This window comes from Microtus pennsylvanicus, chromosome 2 (genome assembly GCF_037038515.1).
Source record: "Microtus pennsylvanicus isolate mMicPen1 chromosome 2, mMicPen1.hap1, whole genome shotgun sequence".
Taxonomy (NCBI): domain Eukaryota; kingdom Metazoa; phylum Chordata; class Mammalia; order Rodentia; family Cricetidae; genus Microtus; species Microtus pennsylvanicus.
The window spans coordinates 79,919,932-79,944,275 of record NC_134580.1 but is presented as its reverse complement, the minus strand read 5'-3'; the positions used below and the strand labels follow the sequence as shown (position 1 = coordinate 79,944,275).

Here is a 24,344-nt window from a genome sequence, read left to right as displayed (position 1 = left end):
TGCACTTGAAAGTTCTTGAAATTCAAGTCACTTAAACCAAGCAAAACAAGAGAGCACTGCGTGGGCTGGCTCCCCATCCCTGTTAACAACTATTTGGTGTCTGCTCCTTTCTCAAGCCTTAGCTTCTATATTTCATTTTCACAGATGGAAATTCTGGGTTTTGACCACAAACATCTATCTACCTTTGCCGAAACTCCCCCCTGTCTCCCGACAAAGAGGGAGAAGTTCAAGAAACCTGTCTTGATGCTTTGCTCATAGAAGGCTGGTGTCCAGGAAGACCCAAGGGGGAAAGTTAATGGTTAGGAGACTGTATTTTTCCTGGCCAGGGCACTCGCTCACCTGTGCAGGTGGAGAAACATTTGGGACCCAGTGAAGCAAGAATAGGAAACTCCCTGCATAGTCTTGACTCAGGGGGATGGGGCTCTGGAAAATCTGAAGATCTCCTTAGCAGTTCACGTCTTGTTCAGACTCTGTTGGAGTTTGGATTTTTTTTCTGGATTCTACAGAAAGGGTTGATAAACAGTACCAAAAAAAAAAAAAAAAAAAAAAAGGAAAAAAAGCATCTCGGAAGTGAAGTGAAGATGATCTTGTCAACCAGTCCCTGCCTTGTCAATGATTGTTACCCTTAGGCGTCTCATAGTGGACCCTTCTAGGGCCACCCCCTTATAACCTTCCTCCAAGGTGCTTACCTGGGGCTGGGGAAAAAGCCTGTTCAAAGTCCTCTAAAACTGTCAAGAGTCACTACCAAGAGCCGGTCATGGTGCCCCGAGAGAGAGAGAATGGGCTAGACGCTCCTTCCACGCTTGGTACCTGCACAGCCAGAGCAAAGGTCTTGATGCTAAAGCAGAGAGGACTAAATACAGGTTAGAAAATGAGACAGATCTTCAGGAGCACCTCACAGCCCTCTTCCTTCCTTCGTCTGCCCGCCAGGGACTTGGGTTTTTATCTACCCCCCCTTCCCGAGTGTCTTTGGGAAGTGAGGCATTTTTTACCTGAAACTGCCTCTAAGCTGAAAGGCACGGTCACCACCAAATCAATTCCTCATCCATTAACAGGTTGTCTCTGTTCTTGAGACACAGGCATAACCTGGTTAGACCTGTTTTGTTTGAACACTAACGTGTGAGTTGGCCAAATGCAAATGAGCCAATGTTTGTAATCCTTTATTTTATTTTTTTAAAGGGCTGGGCAGCCAATCAGAGGAGGGGGAAGTGACTTAGGGAATTCCCGGTTGGTGGCTTATTGCTTAACATCCTACAAAATGATTTTAAATTATTGTCATATGCATTTATCTTCACTCTGATGAGAGCTGAGACGTGATAAGGCCGTGGCTCCCCATCCCGGTAGGAGCTGGTGCCATAGCTGCCTGCCTTCTCCTCCATCCATAGAGCCATAGGACTGCCCATCCAGAATCTTCAGGTAAATGAGGTAAGTCCTCACCTTTAAATCTTCTTTGGAACCTGAAATTCATACACCTGTGTGGAAAGAGAAGCCTGTCTTGACTCAGACAGGTGAAAAGAAACCAGAGGCTCCGGGACGCAGCTGGCAGGAAGTGAAGCTTGTGTTACCTGGCCTCACCTACTGAGTCTTGTTCGAGTTTATTTGGGTGAGAGCCTCTGGGCTGTGTGAGTGTTATCTGTAAACTTTTTTTACATTGTCTGAATTTCCAGTCAGCAAAATTCTAAAAGCCCCCTGGCTTCTCTCTGCCCATGTGGTGTGACAAAGCCATATCCCTGGGTTAGAGTTTTGTGGAATGAAAAGTAGCCCGAGACAGGTGACTCTGATGTTGCTCAGTGACGAGCTGGTTGGCTAAAGGCTGCCAGGGATCAGGGATCACAGACTCACAGTCTACAGGTGTCTTTGCTGATATATTTTTTTTCCTGACTTACAAGCAATAAGGAAAAGCCAACTCACCTCCACTGTATTCCAGTTGGGGAAAATGGCTGAAGATAGGTAAGGTAACCTATATTCACAAAGGGAACAGGGACCAGGTGGCCAAGGCGGGAAGACTGTAGCTGTAAAAATGATCCCCTGTAGAAAGAAGACTCAAGTTAGGTAAATGATTTTTCCATATCACAAGGGGACAGACTAACCCTTTGTTTTCCACAATGGGATACTATGACCAGACAGACAGTCATGACTCACCAGCAGCAAATGCCTTCGATATAGGGACTCTGTCCTTTTGTTTGTACAGCATGAACAAGTGTTGGCCCCAGTGCGGATCGAGGAGAGAAAAGTGGGGGAATGAATCTTGATGGCTCGTAAGAGCACCACGGTGGCAAGGTCACTTTTATTTTTATTTTTTATTATGTTTTAAAGTCTGCTTTAGGACACTCTGAGCGTTGCTGTGGGGTGGTGTGTGAAGTGTAAGCTGAAGTGGAAGGTTCTCTGGTTTTGAGTCCTCAGGTGCCTCTGCCTTTCTCTGTGCTGACCTCAGGGAGAGCGGGGGAGTTCAGAGTCTGAGATTTCTGGTAGAAGCAGCAGTTGATTCTGTGGGCATTGGTGTGAGGATGTATCAAGACCGTATCTTTCAATGTCTAAGGGGAAGTTAGGACCATGAACCGCTGTGTGCCACTTCCCCTGAGGTCCAGAGAACAGTCAGTCTCTAACAGAAGAGATTCAGATGTGTTATGAGAAGAATTTCACAGTCGAGAGTGGAATTGGAATATGGAGCCGTGTGGGACTGGTTACTGCTGCATCAATGGGCCGTGCTATTTAAAAACTGTAATGGAAGAGACGAGAGTTATTTGGAAGTTTGTAACCACATTTAAACACTACCAAATAGCATGAATACCATCTTCCATGTTTCTAGATTGTCGGGCAGAGATTCTGAAAGAGAGCGATCTTGAGGACTCTACTATGTTGCAAGTTAGAGAACCACTCAAGACATCGTTATTCAGGGCCTCTGGCTGTAGTTGTGGGAAGGACGTGTGTTGGACCCAGGCTTCATTTATGAAAAGGTCTCAGATTTGATAACATCGTTTTGGTGTGTGTGCTAAAAAAATTATATTACCTATATCCATACAAGCTTCCTGATATTTTTATTATTAAATTATTATACTACGATTTCTCATGGGAGTACCTTGGGTCTTTCTTAACCTCTGGTAAGCTCCAATCACATTCACAATTCCATATTTGTGGGTCTCATGAGGGTTTCCCCTTCATCCTCTTTCAGTACCCTTTTGACTCCATTGAAGGCCCGAGACAAAAATGGAAGCTGAGAGCTCAGCTCTGCTCTCAGTGGCATTCTGTTAGCTAGCTGGGGTCAGGTCAGAAGGTGAGTGCTTTCCGGGCCATGTTCTGCTCTAAGGAAGTGGACTGCACTTTCTGCAATCTACTAGGTTTTCTTTCCTTCTTATCGTCGGTGCTCTCTGGGGGACTTGAGAGCTGGGCTGTGTTCACTGGACTTTCTTGCAGTATTTTTTTTTAAACCTAAGTATGAGAATCTTGCTTTGCATTGCACCGTCACACACAGTTGGGGGAGTGTACTCGGTCTCCTCTCCTTTTGGATGGTGGCATCCCTAGGGCTTTTCCAACAGATACGACCTTTGAAGGCTTCTGGGAGGTGAGGTGGAGAGGGTACCAAAACACCGAAACTGAGTCTGCCAACTCGCAGCGCTCCGGTTTGAAGGAACTAAACATAAACTCAAAACCTCCATTTCAGTACCACCACTTCGCTGGTGTCTTAAGCCATTTCCCCCGTTCAACTGCCTCTCCTCTTCCACAGAGGCGAAGCAGCAGGCTTTTCTGTCATGGGTGGGGCCCCAGTTGGGGAGCATTGGCTTGCTGTTTCAAGACCACACAACCTGACCCTGCCTTTGTTACTGTTTAACAGAGCACAGAACAGTGGCTTTCAGAGTGGGTAAGCTAATTCTGTTCTGGGGTCCTCAGAGCAGTGAGCGCTGCCCAACTTTTCTTAATTCGATTCCCAACAGCTGGTGGGAGAAGGTGGGTAATTCATTTTATTTGACATTTTCATACCTGCTTATAAAATGGTTTTAAGTGATATAATTTGCTCTGAGTAGCAGGCATTTTTTTTTATCTTATCTCAGGATGGGATGTATTTTCTAGCCAAATGCCATCATGGTGAGGAAGCCAAGATGCTCTTGAGTAGACGTTTCTGTCAGTCCTTTGGAGTTAGTTGACGAAAACTTTACTGCCTTTTAGATGGGAGCAAAGATTATGTCTTAAGGCTCGTCCTGGACAGCTGGCTGGTGCTATCTTTGGAGTGATCAGGGCACACGACAGGGAAGGCAGTTGGTGGGACAGTGCTAAGCATGACAGTAAGGAGACCTGGCAAGTCTGAGTGGCCCAAAGAGGACACGCTGCCTCTCTGGGTTTTAGTTTCCTCTTTTATACATACTGAATACCTTTAAGACATATTTGAACTCACAGATTCTGCCGGCTATGGTGGCCAAAGGTAGGTGGAACATTTGTGCTGAGTGTCAGCAGGATTGAGTCTATGAGAATAAAGAGAGGGATGACAGATGCCCCCGAGGCAGAAAGACTACTGGGGGCCCTTAAGTATCTCTGTTAGGATCTTCAGAACTTTGAGGAATGAACCTGGCAGCCTTCATTGGCGGTGTGGGGAGGGGGGGTCTCAGCCGCTTATGGCACATGGTACCCCATCTTAATCAATAGACTCAGAGCAGGTGAGATAGCGACTTGTGATAATGGGGAGCCCGTGATGTACTAACAGCACTTGAGGAAGCACCGAGCTACTTCTGGATCAGCCCAAGGTGAGACTTCCTATGCTGGCATCCACTTGGCCTGAGCTGCATTGATTTGTCTGTGGTGACTGGGCAGATGAGAAAGGTGTGGACCCTGTCCTAGAGGAAGATTCGATGGTCATCATGTGGGCAATAGGGCTAGTTGGGTCAACCAGGAGCCTGTGTTGTTTCCAGATGGTTCAGCCCTGTATCTGCAGCAGACAGAGCTCACAGGAGGGTCAAGCACGGTGTCCCACTTAAAGAGGCTCCTAGGGTATTAATTGACTTGGTTTAAGAGACACCCTGTAAAATGCTCCTTTGAAAATGATTTCACTAGCACCTAACCACATTGTGTCTTTGGTTTGCTGTGCGGGGCTGGGCTTCCCATCGCCGGGCCACTGGCCTCACTCGTATCTCCTCTCCGGCTCTCTCTCTTGCTTCTCAGCGTTAGAATCATTGTTAAGGGTTTCTGGCCACTCATTTAAATTATGGTGTGTATAGGTCTACCCAAAACATGATTTCTGATGACACAAGCCTAAAATTAAAAAGGGGCAAAGAGCCAAACAGATAATTGTGTGCCTGTTAAGAGAACCGAGTATCCCATTAACCCAACTATTTCACTATGAAAACTTATCTCAGATAACCTTGTCTAGATGCACACTTTCTTTGAGGTAGCTGTGGTGAAGTCAAGGTGGCCTGCCTGTCCGCTGCTTCTTGCTCTTCTTGTATCACGGACTCACGATAAACAGTCTTTGGGGCTGGGACCATATGCCGGGTATGAATGTGAGAAACTTCAGTCACTATTAACCCGTCCCCACCTGATACCAGCTGAACTCGGATGAGCCTCTCTCAGAATAGAGAGGAAGTTCTTGTTGTACTTGCTGTGATGGCAGAGTCTTGTGAACATGACCAACATAGGGAGTTTGCCCCAGAATCTCTTAGGAGACCTCTAGCAAGCTTCCCTCAGAAGGGCTGCTGTTACAGTCTTGAGGAGAGGTGGGGGGAGAGCTATTACCAGTTCTGTCTTCCACGAGACCTCTGAGCTGACTTGTTTTGGCTTTGTGTGGGCTGTAGATTTGGCCTGAAATTTAGCCTCTGCCTAGCTTTGTTCTTTTTAAGAAATTAAAGGGCAGCTGGTTGCGATTCTGCCCTCTTCCCTCCACTGGCCAGAGGCTGTTTGGAAGATCACGAATGAAAAGTAGATTTTGACTGTTTGTGTCTGAAGGGGCAGGCAGCGTTGAATTCTCATGGCTGGGAAGGGGCTTTGCTGGGATGTGGTAAGCCGGACACTGGAGGAGTCCTGGGTACCTGGCTTTGAACTGGACACTGCCATTGAACAGTTGAGTGCTTTGGGACAAATTAGACAAACTTTAGCATCCAAGTCTCTTCATCTAGAAAATGGGGTAATAGCATCTACTATGCAGGAGTAATAAGGATTAAATTAAGCAAAGATGTGAAAGCACCCAGACAATGCTCGTGAGTAATGTTCAGTAGTCATTTGCACGCTGGAAGTCAGAGAGAAGTATTCAGCCTGGGCGTTTTTCTCTCCTTCTCCACTGAGTTGGAGCAGATGAGTTTTAAATTCTGTTCATTATTGTTGCTTTTCAATAATGACCAGCTTGGATTCTAAACTCTGACTCTGGGAAAGAAACTGGAAACTTAATTTCTCATAGAGATGGTGGGCATGAGGAAACGGGAAGGTCTATATTAATAGGAAACCTCCAAATTGATTCTCATGCTGAGCTGGCTTCAAGCCACAACACACATAGGGGTGGCCTTACAGGACATCTCTGTACCATGCCTTGATGCCTGGCATGTAGGAGACTCTGGAAGAAATGTCTCTCTTCAGATTGTTCACCAGCTAACACAGCTGTGTGAGAGGGTGCCCACTCCTACAGTCCTTAAGTGTTTCTGTGGGTATCTACTGATCACTGCCACAGAAAGTGGCATCTAGGGGCTTTGGTGTGTGTGTGTGTGTGTGTGTGTGTGTGTGTGTGTGTGTGTGTACTTATATATTTTGATGAGATCTTGTGGGCCTGCCTCTTGCTAAATTGTTGAGCTGTTGTGAACAGGTGCAAGTCATTTCTAAAGACCAAGTTGAATAGTCCTTGCTGTTAGTAAAACATCCATGGTTCTACCTAATGTCCAGAGGAGAGAATTCAGGGGGATCTAGGAACTTTGATGCAGAAGAAATGACATTATTATTTTTAGCAATTTTCAATTATAATTTAATATATCTCTCAATGTGAATATAGGCAAATCTCTCTATTAGTATTAGCCATGATTGTGATTATTCCCAAGAAAAATCATTAACATTTTTATATCACATTGTACTTGTTCCAGATGTATCGACATCTGAAATCGCAGAGGTGATTAGATATGTGACAGATATGAAGCACATAATTTAATATCACACGTTCAGCAAAGTTGAGAAGAGGCTCACAAACTCCAGCAGACTGCACAAAGGGTCCATGGAGAAAGAAAGGGGGAGAGGAACCAGGGGGCAGCATTTTTTTGCACAGGAAATGACTGTCGAGTAGATTAGCTGATCCACATTCTTCACTCCGACAGGGGAGTGTGTTTTTTCTGCTTATGGACTTAGAGTTGTGGTTTTACTCAGGCACAGGGCGTAGTGAAGAAAGTAACAATAATACCGATGTTAGTAAATGCTGTTTGCTGAGTGTCTGCTGTAGGACAGGGAGGAGGGGGTTGTCCCCTGCTATGTTCAATGTTGTATTGTATTTCATTCTCTAATCTATCTCAGAAGGCAAGATCATGGGGCGGGCATTCAGGGGCAGGAAAGATCACTCCACCCTCAGTGGTGATGGAGTCTTAATGGGGTAGAGGCAAAAGTGGGGCTGATGTCTTGGAGATGGTCAGCATCAGAGAAGACTTCTGTGGTTATATAGGTGGGGGCTGTGTTCCAGAGAATCTGTGCTTAGGAAGTCTATTGGGTTTAATACCCTGTTCCTAAGCTATTGATCTGCTTAATTCTCTCTCTCTCTCCCCCTCCCTCCCTTCCCCCTCCCTTCCTTCCTCTCTCTCCTCCCTCCCCCTCCCTCTCTCCCCCTCTCTCCAATGCATAGCTAGGGATGACTTGGGACTCACTACGTAGTCCAGGCTGGCTCACACTCCTTATCCCCTGTGTCTGTATCTCACTCAAGTGCTGGTCTTACAAGCCTGTGCCATAGTACCTAGCTTAATATTCTTAATAAGGTTTGAACAAGGGGCTCTGCTTTTGGTATTTGCTCTGATTCCTACATTCTGGAATTTACGTTGCCTTTCATCAAGGTGAGGTTTTTGAAATATGTGATCATTCTTGGGGCTTGGCCATCTGGGAAGTTGTTCTGCACGTGTTCATCTTATTCATAAACTAACCCTGGTATAGAGCTGAGACTTGGGTCAAGAGGGGGGAAGATGGGAGTTGTGGCATGGGTGAGTTCTTGTTTTGTTTGTACACTGAGAGTTTCCTCTGAAATAGTTGTGGGATGGGCCATGTCATTATTACTGTGGCAGGATTTAATTCCCAGGAAAGCCTTTGTGAGATTGAGGTGCTTGCCTTCATGGTGGGTTTTCATTCTTGAATTTCCTGAGAGCTTGTTGTGTACATAGAAGTACATAGGAGAAGCAGAGGTGTGTTCTGGAGGGAAAATGAGACCCAGGGTGCCAAGGGGCCAGATTCTTATAGGAAGAGTCTTAGAAGGACCTTGGGTTGCTTACCTCTATCATTGAATGGTTATCTAAACAAAAAGAAAGCTATGTTGCTACCTTTTCTTTTTTTCTTCTCTTTTCTCTTCTCTTCTCTTCTCTTCTCTTTTCTTTTCTTTTCTTTTCTTTTCTTTTCTTTTCTTTTCTTTTGAGACAAGGTTTCTCAGTAGCTTTGGAGCCTCTCCTGGAACTAGCTCTAGTGGACTAGGCTGGCCTTGAACTCAGAGAGATCCGCCCGCCTCTGCCTCCCAAGTGCTGGGATTAAAGGCATGGGCCACCACTGCCTGGGCCGAGAAAGCTACATTTTCTTAAGAAGTCATCTTTAAATTTGCAAGGAAATCTAGATGTTATTTGCATCTGACACTGTAAAGACGACGATAGGACCTTACATGCTTCTCTGGGGTTTCCAGGTTGAGCTGGAGACCTACCAGGCTTGGCTCTGTGGTCATGGAAGATGGAGGGAGGCGTTGCTGGTTCTCTTTAGGTAGAAATTAGGCTCCCCAAAGACACACCCAGTCTCTTCCAGTGCTATGGTGTTCCCGACAATTGCAGGTCTTCCCCCAGACTTCGGGTGACCTCCAAAGGGGCTATAAACCCTCCTTAATTTTCACCGGGGTTTCCTGCTATTATTAGTGCTCTTTTATTAAGGACTAACAAGTCTGAGGTGGCTTCAGGCAGCCACTTCAACACCTGAGTCAATCTGGGGCTTTCAACAGAAAGGCAGACGGAAGAGTTTGGTGTTGGGGATTGAAGCAAAGGGCTCTCACATGCTCAACCGTGCCGCTCAGGGACATCTTCAGCGTCTCCTCCCCCCAGACTTAAGGTTTCATGAATATGTTCTGGGGACCACGAGTCAGCAACCTTGTAGGATCTAGGCTCATGTTCACCCAAGGACTCAAGAAGCACAGCATGATCAGTTCATCTCCCCCTGGCATGTAGGGTGGAAATTCAAGGAGACATCCTGAGTTTTTTTTTTCTTTCTTTCTTTCTTTTCTTTTCTTTTTTCTTTTTTCTTTTTTTTTGAGACAGGGTTTCTCTGTGTAACAGCCTTAGCTATCCTGGAACTAGCTCTGCAGACCAGGCTGTCCTTGAACTCACACTCAGATACTTTTAAATGGAAAGTATGAGGTCCTAGAAGAGACTCTCTGTTCTTTAGTGACAGAAAGACCCATTTTCAAAGCTACAAGGAACGATGCTGCTTTCCCCAGCCTTTCCAATACCCAATACACTTATAATACCCCCTCTGTTTAGGAGATCGACGGGTAAGTTTTTTTCAATTTCAATATGTCTTGTCTTTTGTAAAATGGAGATATTAGTAGTTATGTTTAGCATTCTCATGAGGATTCCAGGAGATGATTCATGTACAGTTTGGCTCCATTCAGACTAGGCAATAAAACACTTGATAAATATGAACTGCCTTCCCTATCTTAGGTTTTGCTATTGTCTTGTAATTATGCAATTTGTGAGATTTCAGATTGGTAGTTGTTGGCTTGACATTTTGGCGTTTTCCGCAGAGGAAACTTGACTCTCGAATTGGTCAAATCCATTGTCCTAGTCCATCCCAACCCCTCCCCGCCTCCTGTTCCCACCCCTTACCTCCCTCCACCCTTCCCGCATTCCTGTGCAGTTGGTCTTATTTATTTTTCAGTCAACTAAGGGTGTTGTTAGAGCTCTTCTTTTTCTGCTGCCTGGTTTGATGTGAGGAGCTCCACTCCCTGCCCTGCTCACGACAAGAATGCCTGGGAGTGCTCAGCCAACCATGTCCCACCCCTACTGGATCTCCCTGTCCTTAACACTCAGACGAGAAGGCACAAGCCCTGCCTGTTCCACAGTTTCTCCCCACTGCCCTCTGACCCTTTAAGCCCCTGGTGATAATGGGTCTGTGGTCCAGAAAAGGCTGGGGGGGGGGGGAGGCGTTTGCGGTGGGGAGTGACGCTTATTGCCTGTGACTATGCTTGAAAAGAATATGAAGATGCTTCCTCTGACGGGCTGAAGGCTGGGTGACGAAGCCGTGAAGCCACTGGCTAATTGATGTTGTTCATCGTTTTTGTTGGAGTGATTTGTTTAGAACTTTGTGCCCCTTTTGGGCCTTAGCTCATCATGTGCTATTGACAAACTGATGAGGAATGAGGGCACCATGTTATTTGGGTTAGAGAAGAAATCACACCTTGAACGTCACAGGTCCTCTTTCTTCCTCCCTGGACCTCAAAGCCCTTGGTAGGGCATGAGTGAGCTTTTCCAACTTGGTTTGCTATAGGTATGGCTAGACTCATTGCCATGGTCAAGGGACTAGAGCTTTTCGTCCAGACTAGATGTTGGGCATCTGTGGGAGAGGCTGGACTGAGACTGGGGATGTGTATGCTAAGTCTCCCCTTTCGGTCTCCACCTCCTCCTCAAATACCCTGGCTTACAGAAGTCAACCATTTGAAGAGTGGTTTGGGATTGGAGCATCACCCAACAGTCCCTTCTCCACCCTTGTTCATCTCTTTTCTGATCTGAACCCAGGCTGGCTGGAGGCCGGCCATATCATTCTGCAGACCTTGGATACCCTCAGTGCCCTTGCAAACCAGTCAATGGAAAAGTACAAAGTCTTCTGGCTCTCCTTCCCTGCCAGCTCCCACTGGCCTATTTGATCCCTCCTTTTCTTCCGAGGGAGTGGGAGGATAGCCTCAAAACTGAAAGTACAGGGTTTTCTCTCTTTCTTTTTTTCTTTTCTTTTTTTTTAATAGAAAACAAATTGCCATGAAGCTGAGACAAACCAGCTCAGGCTGTCTGGGCAGATGCCTTTCTTTGCTTTTTTTTCTGTTTATTTTCTAACAAATCAATGCTTAACTGCATTGTTATCGGAGTAGAGCAACAGGTGCAAGAAAATAATCCCACTGCCAACTCAAATGAAGAGGGAGGGCTTATCCCCTCTGGGAGGTATTCAGAAAATAACAGAAGCCCCTGCCAACAACTGAATTAACAGCTCTGTGGACGGTGGGTTCTGTGTTAACAACCCACTCCTAACCCTACGACACATAAACACGCCATTGTCTTGGGAAGAGAGTTTCAGTCATGCAGACAGCCGGCTGCTTCATTCTGCCCCAAGTGGAGATTGGTTTTGGCTGAGGCGGCTTTGTGAAACTCAGAGGAATTATCCTGTGCCAAGTCTATGTCTTACTGAGGGTTTTCTCAGAGGCCGAGGGGATGGGGTTGCTGCTGAGAAGAGGAGCTGATCTGCTTGTTACATTGGTTGAAATTCCTTCTGTGGTTACTTCTCCCCAAATACCAGAGAGGGTTGCCTGGTATTCTCTGCTCGCACTCCATTACCAAGGAGATGAACGAGCTCAGGGGACTCTGGAAAGATCTGATATTGTTTTGGAAGTGTGTCTTGGCTGATAATCTCTTAGTGCAGGGCGGCATCTGTGTTTTGTTCGCTATCTTTGTTTCCCCGGCACCAAGCAGGATGCAGAGCATCTAGGATAGATGCTAATTGGAAGGGACCAGTACATATTTGTAATAGTTGAACAAGCATTTCTCAGAGATGGTTTCTTTCCTCTGAAGGCTGATTCATCAGTTTTGAAGGGTGTAAGGCTAAACACCTAGGCGGTTAAATAATCTTTTAAAAGTGGAGGTGGGGCTAGGTCAAGTCAAGGGTCACTGAACCGGTCACAGGATCCTTTTGAAGCAACACAACAACCAACAAACATAAGGGCCACCTGGAAATGCAGGGTCCCGGGGCCAGAGTATCTTCTTAGTCTTTATTTATAAGGAACTAGACGCTGTTGAATTTGACGGTTGGGGGTCCTGAGCATCAGAGGCTGGCCTGTTGACAAACAGTACAGCAGTAGGTTCTCCATAGACAGATTGGGTCTTGAATCCTCCTGCTGGAAATTTTCGTCTCTCTGGCTTTATAAGGACTGTTTTCTTGTTTGAGGCTTTCCCGTCAAGGCTGATGTCTCTAGGAGTTAGTTACCTGTGGTGAGAAATTGATGTAAGAGCAGGTAAGAGAGTCTACAGACCAGACATTTTCAGCTGTGAGGGCGCTCAGGGTTCTAACAGAGGGGCTTGGGAATACAGGTTTTGGTTTGGAGGTTTGGGTAGGATTCCATGCGGGTTGAAGTTCAAGCCTTCCTTGGGTGGTGAGCATGCCTTGGGGGATCAGTCCTGGTTTTCCAAGGGAATTTGGAAGGCGATTGTTGTGGCAGTCATGGGGTGCTCCTGTCTCTGCATCTGTCAAGGTCCATTCAAAAACGCAGTAGGAGTGAGGTTGTGTCTTTACTATGTGTCCTTCATTAGGCTTTGAAGTCCAGACGGGGCCATAGCGAGGAGACAGATTTTTGAGGTTCAGAGGTAGTAAGGAAAAGAGTGAATTCTTAGAAATGATCATCTTAGGAGGTGACATGGTTCCTACTTCAGATGCCACTCGAGAGAGACAGTGGAGCCTTTCCTGGTCCCAGTGGGAGGCACCAAGGTGACACCAAAGCCAGGTCAGAGAACAGGGCTAAAATCTCACAAACCTTTCAGGGATGGCAGCCTTAGCTCTGATAACCTGTCTCTAACATAAAGTTTTTCTAAAATTCTAATCTCACATAAGTGTGGAGCTTTATTATTTGTTTTATACTAACTTGAATGTTATCCACGACAACTATACCGGTGTCAATTGATCTGTGGGCGTCAGTAGCTGCTCCTTCGAGGGACTGTGGTCCACAGGACAGAGGTGTCGCAGCAGAAGCATATGCACATTTTTGGTAGAAAGAGAACAATTGCTCTCTTGAAGTCTCAAAGCCTCCGTGATCTTTTGAGATTCAATCTAGTTTATAATATCCGGATGAAATTTACAGAGGCCCTGTGGGTTATTCCAGGTAATCTTGTTTTGATCAGTTTTGGTGCCTGCCACTGTCAGTATGTGCCATCTTGTCTAGGTCTGGCACCGAGGCTGATAGGGATCAGCACGATCTGTCTATTTCCCAGTGGCCTACGGCCAAAATGGTTTCTCTGCCATAGAGCCAACCTCACCCTCCCCCATATTGATATTATTGATCGTGAAAACACTCAGTATCCCAGGAATATACTTCAGATGTTGTCCCTGGAAACAAGAAATGTCTGTCTCAAAACATAGGCGGAAGATAGGAAGTTAGCTCTGACATAACTGGAGGGACAGATACATTCTCCACGTTTTGATTCCTTTGCAAAAGCACAAATTATTGCCTGTATTCTATTCAACTACATTTCACAGGGCCATGCATTTTCTTTTCTCCTGCTTGGGAGTAGTCCTTTGAAAGAACAGTCAGATTGAAGCAGAAAGTCAGAAAGCTGTTGCGACATCTTTAGCACAAATGCTGTGAATTCACCTGCTGGCAGATTTGAGGAAGGATAGAGAAGGTATGGCTGTTGCTGTCACAGAACAAGTAATTATTTAAAAGGCTTAATTGCTTTCCTGGCTTGGGAAATAAATGTGTCCCATGGCAACCAGCTCTGTGGCAGTGGGAAGAGCATGTGGTTGACTGAAGAAGGAGAGAGCTGTGAAGGAGTTACATCGTGGCCTTCCCTTGCAGTTCCTGGGGCTGAGGACAGGGAATACCAACACTAACCCTGATGAGAATCTGCTCTATAGTGCTGGCTGTTCTTCGAACACTTTCCACCTGTGATAGGAGGGAATTATACCCTTTGGCCTGGGATCTAATTCAGGGACAGCACCAATAATTATGGGCCAACTTATTTCTCAAATATTAAGTTGAAAATAAGTAAAGGAATTATCAAGGAGGTTAGTTATATCATACAGGTTTATATATATATATATATATATATATATATATATATATATATATACACACACAAACACACACACACATATATATACATACACATATATGTATCTATTTATTGTGCATATATTTGTACATTATAAGGCAGTTCAGTGGTGTTGAAAATGCTGTGGCCACATATGGAATGGTACTGTGGGTGCAAATGACTTGAGGGGTACTCTAGACTCTTCTGAGTGTTATTGTTAGACTGATGTTGAATTTTCAGTTAGTTACAATCTTGCTGAACCCCGTGATCTTGAACAAGTTGCTGAACTGCTCTAAGCCTCAGTAGGTCATCTGTTAGATGGCATAATGCCTCAGGGAGTTATGGAAATCCTCAGCATCCACTGGGATAATGTTTTCAAGACTTTTAGCACACAGCTGGCACATTTGAAATATTCCCAAAGTTTAATCACTATTATACAATAAAAATGGCAAATTTTGCAGCGTTTGGTGTTTGCTGGGAGTCCTACCACTGAGCAAAAGAAAGACCCGCTTCTAGCTGAGCAAGTCCATGTTTGCCTTGTTTGTCTTTCCTGGTTCTCTGCCAGCTCTCCAAGAGGGGCCAGTGGAGCTGTCTTTGGTCTTGTTAGGAGTACCGAGGCTGGGAGAACTTCCTGTATGATACAGGGCTTCATTACCCTCTCAGAATCCCAAAGATGTCTCTTTCCTTTCTTTTTCTGTCCTGATACCCCAAGTTTCAGAGCCCACTCTTTGGAGTCCTTGTGGTGTTTCTGTATGAAGGAACCCACGGGCAGAGAGCTCCGTGGTCACGCTTTATTACAGCCATGCTGCTCTTCCATCTATTACTGCCCCAGCACAGCAGCCATGGGCTGTGGGCAGTGCAAAACCTGTGATCACACAGAGCTTGGGAATGCGTGCCCTTCCACTGGGCTTGGCAGCCTCAGGCACGATGTGGTTGGGGAGAGGTGAGGAACCTGGTAGGGTGGAGTGGTGGTTTCCAGTCCTCCAATAACATGACTTCTGCAGCTGTGGAGAATAAGCTTGATTAAGGCTTGGCTGCTCTGGCAGCTGGAACCAGAGAATTGTGCAGATGACAGAGATATGAGGCTCTGCTTGAAATGAATTTGGTTCTCAGTTTTCTCTGTGGAGGTTCAAAAATGACAAGGCTGATGATTGCTGTTAATGTTATCATTATACAAGCTACCCGATGTTTATAAAGTGTTTATTATGTGTTCAAAACTTTCCTAAGCACATATTAGTTCATTTCTTTTTTCACTCAAAGATTCTTTTCAGAATATCCTTACTTCATAGATGGGGAAACTGTGGTCTGGAGAAGTTAAATGAAGTGTATAAATTTGTCCTGTTGATAATCTGGCAAAGCCACGACTTCAAATATGGCCACCAGGCACTCTAGCCAATGGCTCCCAGACTCTTACACTCTTTTGCTTCTGAGGAGTCTAGTCATATCCCAAGAATATCCCCGAAGCTGGCCAATTTCCAGCTTAACAAGAGGTTTCTGGGTCAATCCTATCTTTAGAGCTAATGAGTATTGCGCAGCGACAACATGTAAAAGACTTGAGTCTGCTTTGACCTTTCTTATTTACTTTTGTAACCTCGACTTTTTGCCATATGGGGAAAGAGAGGCTGTAAATAAGAGTACTTCTCCATAATCAATGTGGCCATAAACATCTCAGCTGTTGTGGTACATGTCACGGTCCTTGGCATTTAAAGGCTGCCCTGCAGACCAGGCAGATTGAAATGAGTTGAAATCTTCTGATACTCATGAACATGTCCTTCGAGCTCAGCTCCGGGGTGAGCCAGTCTCTGTGGCTAGACCTTGCCTTCTCCCATGTGCAACAAAAATCCAAGACTTAAATTTTAGAGTCAGGTCAAATGCTCCTTGTTCTCCTCTCTATATTTCTCTCAAGTGGTCCAGTCTGAACGGTGACTGGGCTGCACCTCCTCTGGAAGAGAAGGGAGCCTTTGATGAAGGCCTAGATGAAGAGCGGTCCCAGGGCATCATGGAAACTTAGAAGAAGCCTCTGTCTTGGCATTTTAGGAGGTTGTGTTGTTTAGCTTAAATCACTCTTTAAGACAGCGATGGACAAGGAGCCTGTCACTCCTGCAAAGATAAGACGATGACAACCCAATCCACCGCAGCGTTTTCTTTCTGTAGAATTAAGTTCTGGGTTGGCTAATTCCTAGTGGCCCCTGATTCTCAGAGAAGCTGACAGCTCATTACTTGTAGGGAACTTGTTGCTGATTATCCAACCGGTCCCAACTAGTCCCAACTAGTCACCTAGCGTGAGGTAGTTGTCTGGGTTTTACTCTGAGGGTAACATGGCTGGCCCCTTTTCTTTAGGTAATGTATAGGCTTTTGTCCCCTAAACTGTCATGCTTATCAACTTCTGCACAGAGTGCTGTCATTTTGGGTAAATAGAAAAGTCTAGATTATCAATAAGAGCACAGATGAATATTCTTCTCTCTCCTTATCCATACCTACGAAGAAGGAATAAAAGACTGAAGATTGTTTTTATCCCTGTATAATTTACATTTTATTTCACTCCTAGGGTATGAAATAAAATTTACTGTGGTATACTATAGTTTTTAAGAGGCCAAGCCATACTTCATGTTTTTCTCTCCAGTTAAATGTACTCTAGAACCAGGCTGTGCCTAGGGTACCTGGTGCTTCTTCTCAACCACTGATTAGCAATGGCTTTGTGTGCCAGGCGTGGCTCTGTAAGCTCACCTGTCTCCGTTGTGTTTAATCCTCAGTGAGCCCATGTAGCCAGGAGAGATACTGCCTGCTTCTCAGGATAGGAAAGAGCAAATTAGAAATGTCTAGATCCAGCCCAAGGTTCCATTCCAGCAGAAGAGCCCTAGCTGCCACCTCCACAGGCTTTAGTTTGAACTACAGTTCTCAACCAGGGGTGACTTTGATCTAGGGGACACATAGGAGAGATAGATAGATGATAGATAGATAGATAGATAGATAGATAGATAGATAGATAGATAGAGTGAGCTTCTGGCATGTGAGATCTAGAGATCTAGTGGGTAGAAGCCATGGGTCCTGCTGGTTACCTTACCTGTGTGTGGCAACTTCCACACCAAAGAATTTCCCAGTTCTTCCTAAATTCCCATGTTTCTTATATCAGTATTGATAGTGCCCAAGATATGGACCATTGAAAGATGAATGGGTAAAGAAATGAGGTACATATATGCACTAGACTAATATTCAGCCATGCAGTGAATAAAATCTTGTTATTTGTGGCAATGAGGATGGAACTGGAGGGCATCATGGTGAATGATAAGGCAGACATGGAAAGACAAACACTGCGTACTTACTCCTACTCCTTGGTGGCAGGTTAAATAATGATCTCATAGATGAAGGGAGAATAGTGGATGTTAGAGGCTAAGAGGGTAGAGAGCGAGGGGGTGCAGAAAAAAGGTGATAGGTGGTGATAGGTAGCAAAATGCAATTAGAGGAAGAATTAGTGCCAGTGTTTTCCAGAACAATAGTGTAATCACAGTCTGCAATCATTCAATAAATATTTCAAAACATCTGGGACAGAAGTATTCTAAACACAAGCAAATGACATGCCAGAAATGAAAAAATATTGATCCTATATTGTATGTACGTATGAGTTGCCAAACTGCACCCTCTAAGATATGCACAAATACTAGGCCTTAATTAGAAATTTCAAGAAAGAATTATTAAGCCCCAAGTTTTGATTGTAGGGATGTTGAGAGGCTGCAATTAGCCACTGTCTGGCATGATGAGGATCTGGTCCCTGGTGCCTGCACCATGACCCCTGACAGCACCATCAGCATCCCTCAAGCTGAGGATGAAGAGAACTGAGCCCTTTCTCCAGCTTGCTTCATACACATTGCATAGAATGCTGCTCTTAGCCCTGAGGTGCAGAGCCAGTCCCAGCAGAGGGGAAGAGTGTTGTGGCAATGCCCTGACATCTATGTGTAGAGAAAGAAAAGGCTACTTTTATATTGGGGTGTGGACATGCCGTGCACTGTACTGGACACTTCTAAAGTCACTGTGCTATCCTCCAGGACAGCTCTCCTTGCACTTAGTCAGGGTCCCTCATCTCTCACCCCCATCATCCCAGGCTGGGAACGAGCTGGGGAATGAGCCTGGAGCCTACCTGGGGTCCTGCAGGCTCTAGCTGGACTCGACTCATGACTTGTTTTTTTTTAAGAAAGCTTTGCTGAAGGTTAAGTAGGGAGCTGAAAACAAGTCCTAAATATTCCTTGCTCCTCCTTTTAATTAAAAGGGTAGCTCTTTACACCCCATAAAGCAATCAGTGTACAGCACGAAGAGTCTATATTAGTATACGGGGGTGTGGGTACGTTGGTCATAATAGGACTTTTTTATAGTTCCCAAGGCACATTTATTATCCATTATCTCATTTGATCTCCTCAACCGTCCCGGGAGTCTGTTGGAGGACAAATGTCTGCATTTTCTATTTGAAAAGCTGGGAGTAGTAGGCTGGTCCAAAGGCCCTGGCTAACCCAGTCCACCCAAGGCGCCTCCTGTGGCTCCCTGCAGCTGCTGTCAGGGTCCAGGGCCAGCTATACTTACAAGCCTGGGGGAGCTCCCGTGAACTCTGACTCACTAAGGGTTAAGCCACATAAACTCTTTTATGGGTGGTAACCATTTAATGGGCCCTGTAAAAAGGGCCCCTCACTATGCTGCCTGCTTTCCCCTGGAAAGGGGGTGCTGGCAAGGTGGAGGGCTTGGGAGCGGGTACAGGGTAGGAGGTGACAGGACCGCTGAGACACTGACGTCCTAAAGGCTTCTCTGCGAGTTGGGAATAATTAGGAAAGTTTTCAGGAGGTTGCGTTAAGAAAAGACACCTGCCCAGCTAGAACCTGAGCGCTGGCTGAGACACCTACCAAATTCCTGTTTTAAATGTTTTTATCCTTCTTATTATTAAAACTATTTTTAGATTTATTCATTTTGCTTGTTTTATGTGTATGAGTGTTCTGCCTACACGCAGGTATGTGCACCTGTGTGTGTCTGGTGCCCAAGAAGATGAGGACATCACATTCCCTGGGTCTGGAATTAGGGATGATTGTGATCTACCATGTGGGTGGGACCTGAACCCGAGTCCCCTGCAAAAGGGACAAGTATCTCACCGTCAGAGCCGCTTCTTCGCGACAGCTCTAATTAGGACCTCTGAAGATCTTGACGTATTTAGTGCCAAGCGATTCTTCTCAGGCTTTGAGTTTCATGATATACCCATTTTGCAGTGGAGAAAGTGAGGCTCAGGAAATCTGGGGCCAGACAGATACAGAACTTCGCATCATCTACAGTGAACCAAGGAACCAGAGTTTCATTTCCTTCTGCTACTCAGAAGAGTGGGGCAGCCCTCAAACGGTCTGCTTCATACCTATGCCTTTTCTTAGGAGGTGGAGAACAAAACCCTGACCTGGCTAAAAGGGAGGCTCCTCCTGGATCCTGCGGGTCTCATCCCCACCAGCACACCCACTTTGAAGCAGCCCTGCAGGCAAGTTCTTGGGAGGCCTGAGCCTGCAGGACTGCTCTCTCCAGCAGGGCTGGGCTCTGAGCTTCAGTACTCTTGGGGTTAAACAATAACCTTTCCACTGCTTGTGGGTGAGCAAATGCTGCCAAGGAAGAAACCCAGCCTTGAGCAAACATAAGCCAGGGCCGGGCCCTGTCCCTCCCCAGCTGCCAAGTCCCCCCATGGATGAATTAGCTTAGGGGGATTGTTTTAAAAAGCCCGATGTGAAAATGCCACCATTACTGTGTGAAAGGAAGGTTTGGCCTGGTTAATTTTTCTTCCCTCAAGGTGAGAAGAAAAAAGTTTGCTAGAAGGGGGCTCAAGAATCTTTTAACTTTTCAGTCTGAGAAATGGAGGCCCGGGGTTGTTTGGAGTCCAGCTTATCCACAGAGGTAGCATTTCCCCCTTAATTGTTAGACGTGTGCCGAGTGCTGCTAGTGTAGAAATGTGTTTGTCTTTAGTGTCCAGGCGAGATGTGATGGTCTGCATTTTCACACGGGGGAACGGAGGGCCAAGGGATGTTGATAACCCATGTGAGCTAGCGAGTAGGAGAGCTTGCAGGAATCCCAGCTCTCCTGTGCGCCCTCCACAGCCTCCCTTCCCTGACTTGATTGCCTGTCATTTCTACTCCGCCTTTCTTTCTTCCCTTTGCACTCATGCTGGGTGCAAGCCTCCATGTTCACCCGGCAGCAGTGATGTTGAGGTCAACAATTACAAGTGGTGTCTAGCCCAGCTGAGCCCCCAGGTGCTACTCTGTTCTCAGAACCTATAGACAGCACCTAGCCCTTCATCAGGGTGATAAATATTTGCTGCATATATGAATTATGAATATATTATATATAATATTAATATATACTATTAATATATAATAATATATATAATATATAATAAAAGATTATATATCTTTTCTCTCAGGTCCTACATAGAACCAACCAGAGGAGCTGAAGCTCAGTTAGGTGTGTGTGTGTGTGTGTGTGTGTGTGTGTGTATGGAATTACTCTGAGGGGACCATTCCAATTTGTTGGCATGGATGACACCTGAGAATGCAAAATTCCTTCAAATGGGACAAAAAAGCACCATGATGTGTAGTTTTCCATACATCACCATTTTATAAAGAACAGGAGCATTGCTTCTCAGGCCTTTTGGCTAAGATCAAGTGTGAAGAATGAGAGACTTTTACAGCCTCACTATGTTCAGAAAAAAAAAACCCTGCTCTTGCTTTGATGATTGCACACACTCCCAGACTCTGCGGGTATCCAGTTTGGGGGCAGACACATCATAAATGCCAAGGAATTTTTCTGAGATGTAAAATTGTTACATTGTTCCAACGTTCCAGAATCTGAGGAAGTCACCTTGAGGATGGCTTCAAGGCCTGTTGAATTTTCCAGGTCTCCATCAGAAGAAAAACTAGACATAACTTTTTATCAGAACATAAAATCTTAGTTTTCTGTACCAAGAAGATGAAGTGTCTGTCACAGAAATCAAAGGATTCCTAATCGTAGCCCAAAGCCAAAGGCTTAAAAAGCCCTACTAAGGCTTTTAATCCCAGCACTTGGGATGCAGAGGCAGGAGGATCTCTGTGGGCTCGAGGCCAGCCTGGTCTACAGAGTGAGTTCTAGGATATCTGGGGGCTGTTACACAGAGAAACCTTGTCTCAAAAAAGAAAGGAAGAAAGAAAGACAAAAAAAGAAGTTTTACTAAGATATGATGAGCTTCAAAGAGGACTCAACAGTGAGAAAGTCTTCCTGTGTCCCCAAGCTTGGGGCCACTTATGTGAGGACTCACAGGGGCGTCTGACATAGGGACTGAGCCTGATATTTCACCGATCGCGACTCCACTTCACATACGATCCCTCTGGCATTTTCACTTTTGTAAAGCGCTTGGACACTGGCCAGGCTTGCCCTGTGAGCAGGTATTGTGTTTTCTTCCCTGCTTCGTTTCTGATCAGAGATTATTCATTTATGAATGGGTGGCTATAAAAACTTGCCTCATGCATATGAAAATTGAACCTGGAAAATTTTAATTGCCATGAGTTTTGCTTTTACTGAAAGGGCTGTGGCAATGGGTGGAAGGACACGTTCCTTCCTCCCTCTCTTTCTTTCTGTCTTCCTTTCTTAATGAACTCCATGTTGTGGACTCGCCAGCGAGTGTCTAAGGGGCGCTGATTAGATGACTGTTTGATCCCTTGCAGATCATGATTCTGGAAGGAAGTGGTGTAATGAATCTCAACCCAGCCAACAACCTTCTCCACCAGCAGGCAGCCTGGACGGACAGCTACCCCACATGCAATGGTAAGGGCCCTGCCCATGTCTATCGTCTCCTGGTCTGACTTCTTTTCCAACTTAATGCTTGAAAAGTAGAGGTTTTACTCAGCGATGACATGGCTAGGGACAAGTCTCACTCTTTCCCTCCTTTCTCCAGGTAATTCAGTGCGTTGTTTATCACAGACTTTATCACTGATTTATACTTTCTTATATGAGAAAACTTTCAATGCTGTTTACCCTGTAGTCCTCCAGGCCCCTATGGCAGAGACCATTTGAGAAAGATCACTGCCTCCTTCCAAAATGCAAAGATTTGGGGTTGGCACTAAAGGTGGTAGATGAGATGTCCCAAGGGAAGGGAGACATATTGTTGAAGTTTTCGATAGTGTTTCATTAGGATATCAAGATAGAATCAAGAAGGTGAGCGCATACATGAGTATACACATGCGTTTAACACACACCACACCACACCCACACACCCACACACACACACAAGGGTTAAAGAAAAAGGGGTTATAATAGTTTAAACTTCGTAGCTTATTTCCCAATCACATCCCAGTTTAAGGAAGCGAGATTTGTCAGGGAACCCCGGTGCCAGCTTTCACTGCGTTACTCTGGAACATATAGACTCCAAGCGGGAGGACCTCGTGGTACGCAATGGTTGGTGATCCAGCCTGTGGCTCCCAGGAAAACTGAACCAGGGGCTCCATGCCTGGTAGTGAAGGCATTCAGCACAGCCAGGCTGCTGGGTGTCCAACAGTGCTGGTTTAGAAAGCTCAGCGCACCCCCACCTGCTGCCAATTACCCCCCCCCCCACTCCCCCAGCCGCTGCTGCCCGTGTTTACCTTGACACACAGAGGTGTCCTGTTAGAGACCAGATTGAGAAGTAGGGGTGAGTGTAAATGGCAGGGTGACATTCTCTGCCGAGTGGCGGGTCCACGTGGCACTCCTCTTTTAGTTTGGAATCCCAGCCAAGCATGGCAGGAAGTTTGAAACAGGTGGCCTTCCTGTTTTAAATCACTTGTCTCCTAAAACTGCTGCCCTTTCTGGACAGTTGCATATTCTGTGACAGACCTTGAACTTGCTGTGAAGGCCTAGAAAAAAAAACAATCTTCCAAAGAGAGCTGGAAGTCTTGGCATGCGCGCCCCAGGCATCGGCTCTACTATTTGCTTTGGAGAAAAGTGGAGCAGTGGACTGAGCAGGGAGCAGAATTCAGAAGTCACTTTTATTTCTTTAGCTCAGGAGGAAGGGAGGTGTCAAGAAGACACTGATCTTCATAAGGACTGCAGGGGAGGGGGGACCGCAGCTGCCTGGCAGAGAACAGAACCCACTGGCTTTTCAGTTTCCCTGACACTGAGGGACTCTGTTGACTCTGCCTGACGAGGGAGGTGCCTTTCTCCAGCCAACTTCAAGCAAGTTTCTGGCTCTGCTCTCCTAGGTAGTAGCAGAGGATCAGAAGCTGCCGTAATCAGGTTACCTTGAGTGCACGGGGAGAAGGCCCTCGGTCTGCCACTGAGCTCACGACAAACCCACAGCTTACTTGTTACAGAGCCGAAACCTACCTAGTTCTCATGCTCAGCCAACGTCGTGTGTGAGATACAATGATAAAAAAAATGGTAACAAGGACCGGAAGCGTCCCGCATAAGCTCTGTATTGGGGGAGGGTTTCTATAGACCGCAAGTTTTGGACCACTCCACTCTCCCGTGTAGGAGGGGCTAGGGGAACGCACTGCTCAGCTGTGTGGTGGGAGCAATGAAACTCACCCGGTGAGCGGCAGACAGCAAAGACCATCCCCTAGCCTTCCTGCCTCTTCTTGATTGTGAGGTCTGGAAGCAAGGCTAGATTCTAAAGGGGGAGAAAAAGTGAGATTGCCTAAGACCCTACCCCCTACCCCTTCCTATCCCTCCTCTGGTAAGATAGAGGGTTGGCTCTGAGGCAGTATGGGAATGGAGAGTCCTGAACGTCCCTGTCACTCCGTAGTCCAGCAGCAGCAGCAGCAGCAGCAGCAGCAGCAGCAGCAGCAGCAGCAGCAGCAGCAGCAGCAGCAGCAGCAGCAGCAGCAGCAGCAGCAGCAGCAACAGCAGCAGGGCAAAGCTTGCTAGGAACGCAGAAATTCAGGCCTTAGCCCCGACCTCCTGGACTGGGGCCTGCATTTAGGCAGTAGTCCCGAGCGATTAGCGATCGCAGTCACACTGAAGTTTTGTTGTTGTTGTTGTTTGTTTTTTTTGGGGGGGGGCGGTAAGTTTTTTGTTTTCTCTTTTTTATTGATATTTATTGAGCTCTACATTTTTCTCTGCTCTCCACCCTGCCCCTCCCCTGCCCCCTTTAACCCTTCCCCAAGGTCCCCATGCTCCCAATTTACTCAGGAGATCTTGTCT

At 46.0% G+C, this 24,344-nt stretch overlaps 1 protein-coding gene across 4 annotated transcripts in view; it reads left to right on the top strand.

Moving 5' to 3' along the window:
* The first annotated feature begins 1,277 nt into the window (after positions 1-1,277).
* The window catches only part of Ehf (ETS homologous factor), a 43,330-nt gene continuing 20,263 nt past the window's right edge, over positions 1,278-24,344 (top strand). The window contains exons 1-2 of one of the 4 annotated variants that reach the window (XM_075961555.1): positions 1,278-1,425; positions 21,896-21,995. In XM_075961555.1, coding sequence (XP_075817670.1) covers positions 21,899-21,995 — 97 coding nt within the window. In that variant the 5' untranslated portion in view covers positions 1,278-1,425; positions 21,896-21,898. Of the gene's footprint in view, positions 1,426-2,033; positions 2,053-3,842; positions 3,860-21,734; positions 21,996-24,344 lie in introns of those variants that run through there. The other 3 variants (XM_075961556.1, XM_075961558.1, XM_075961559.1) reach the window with 3 other exon arrangements.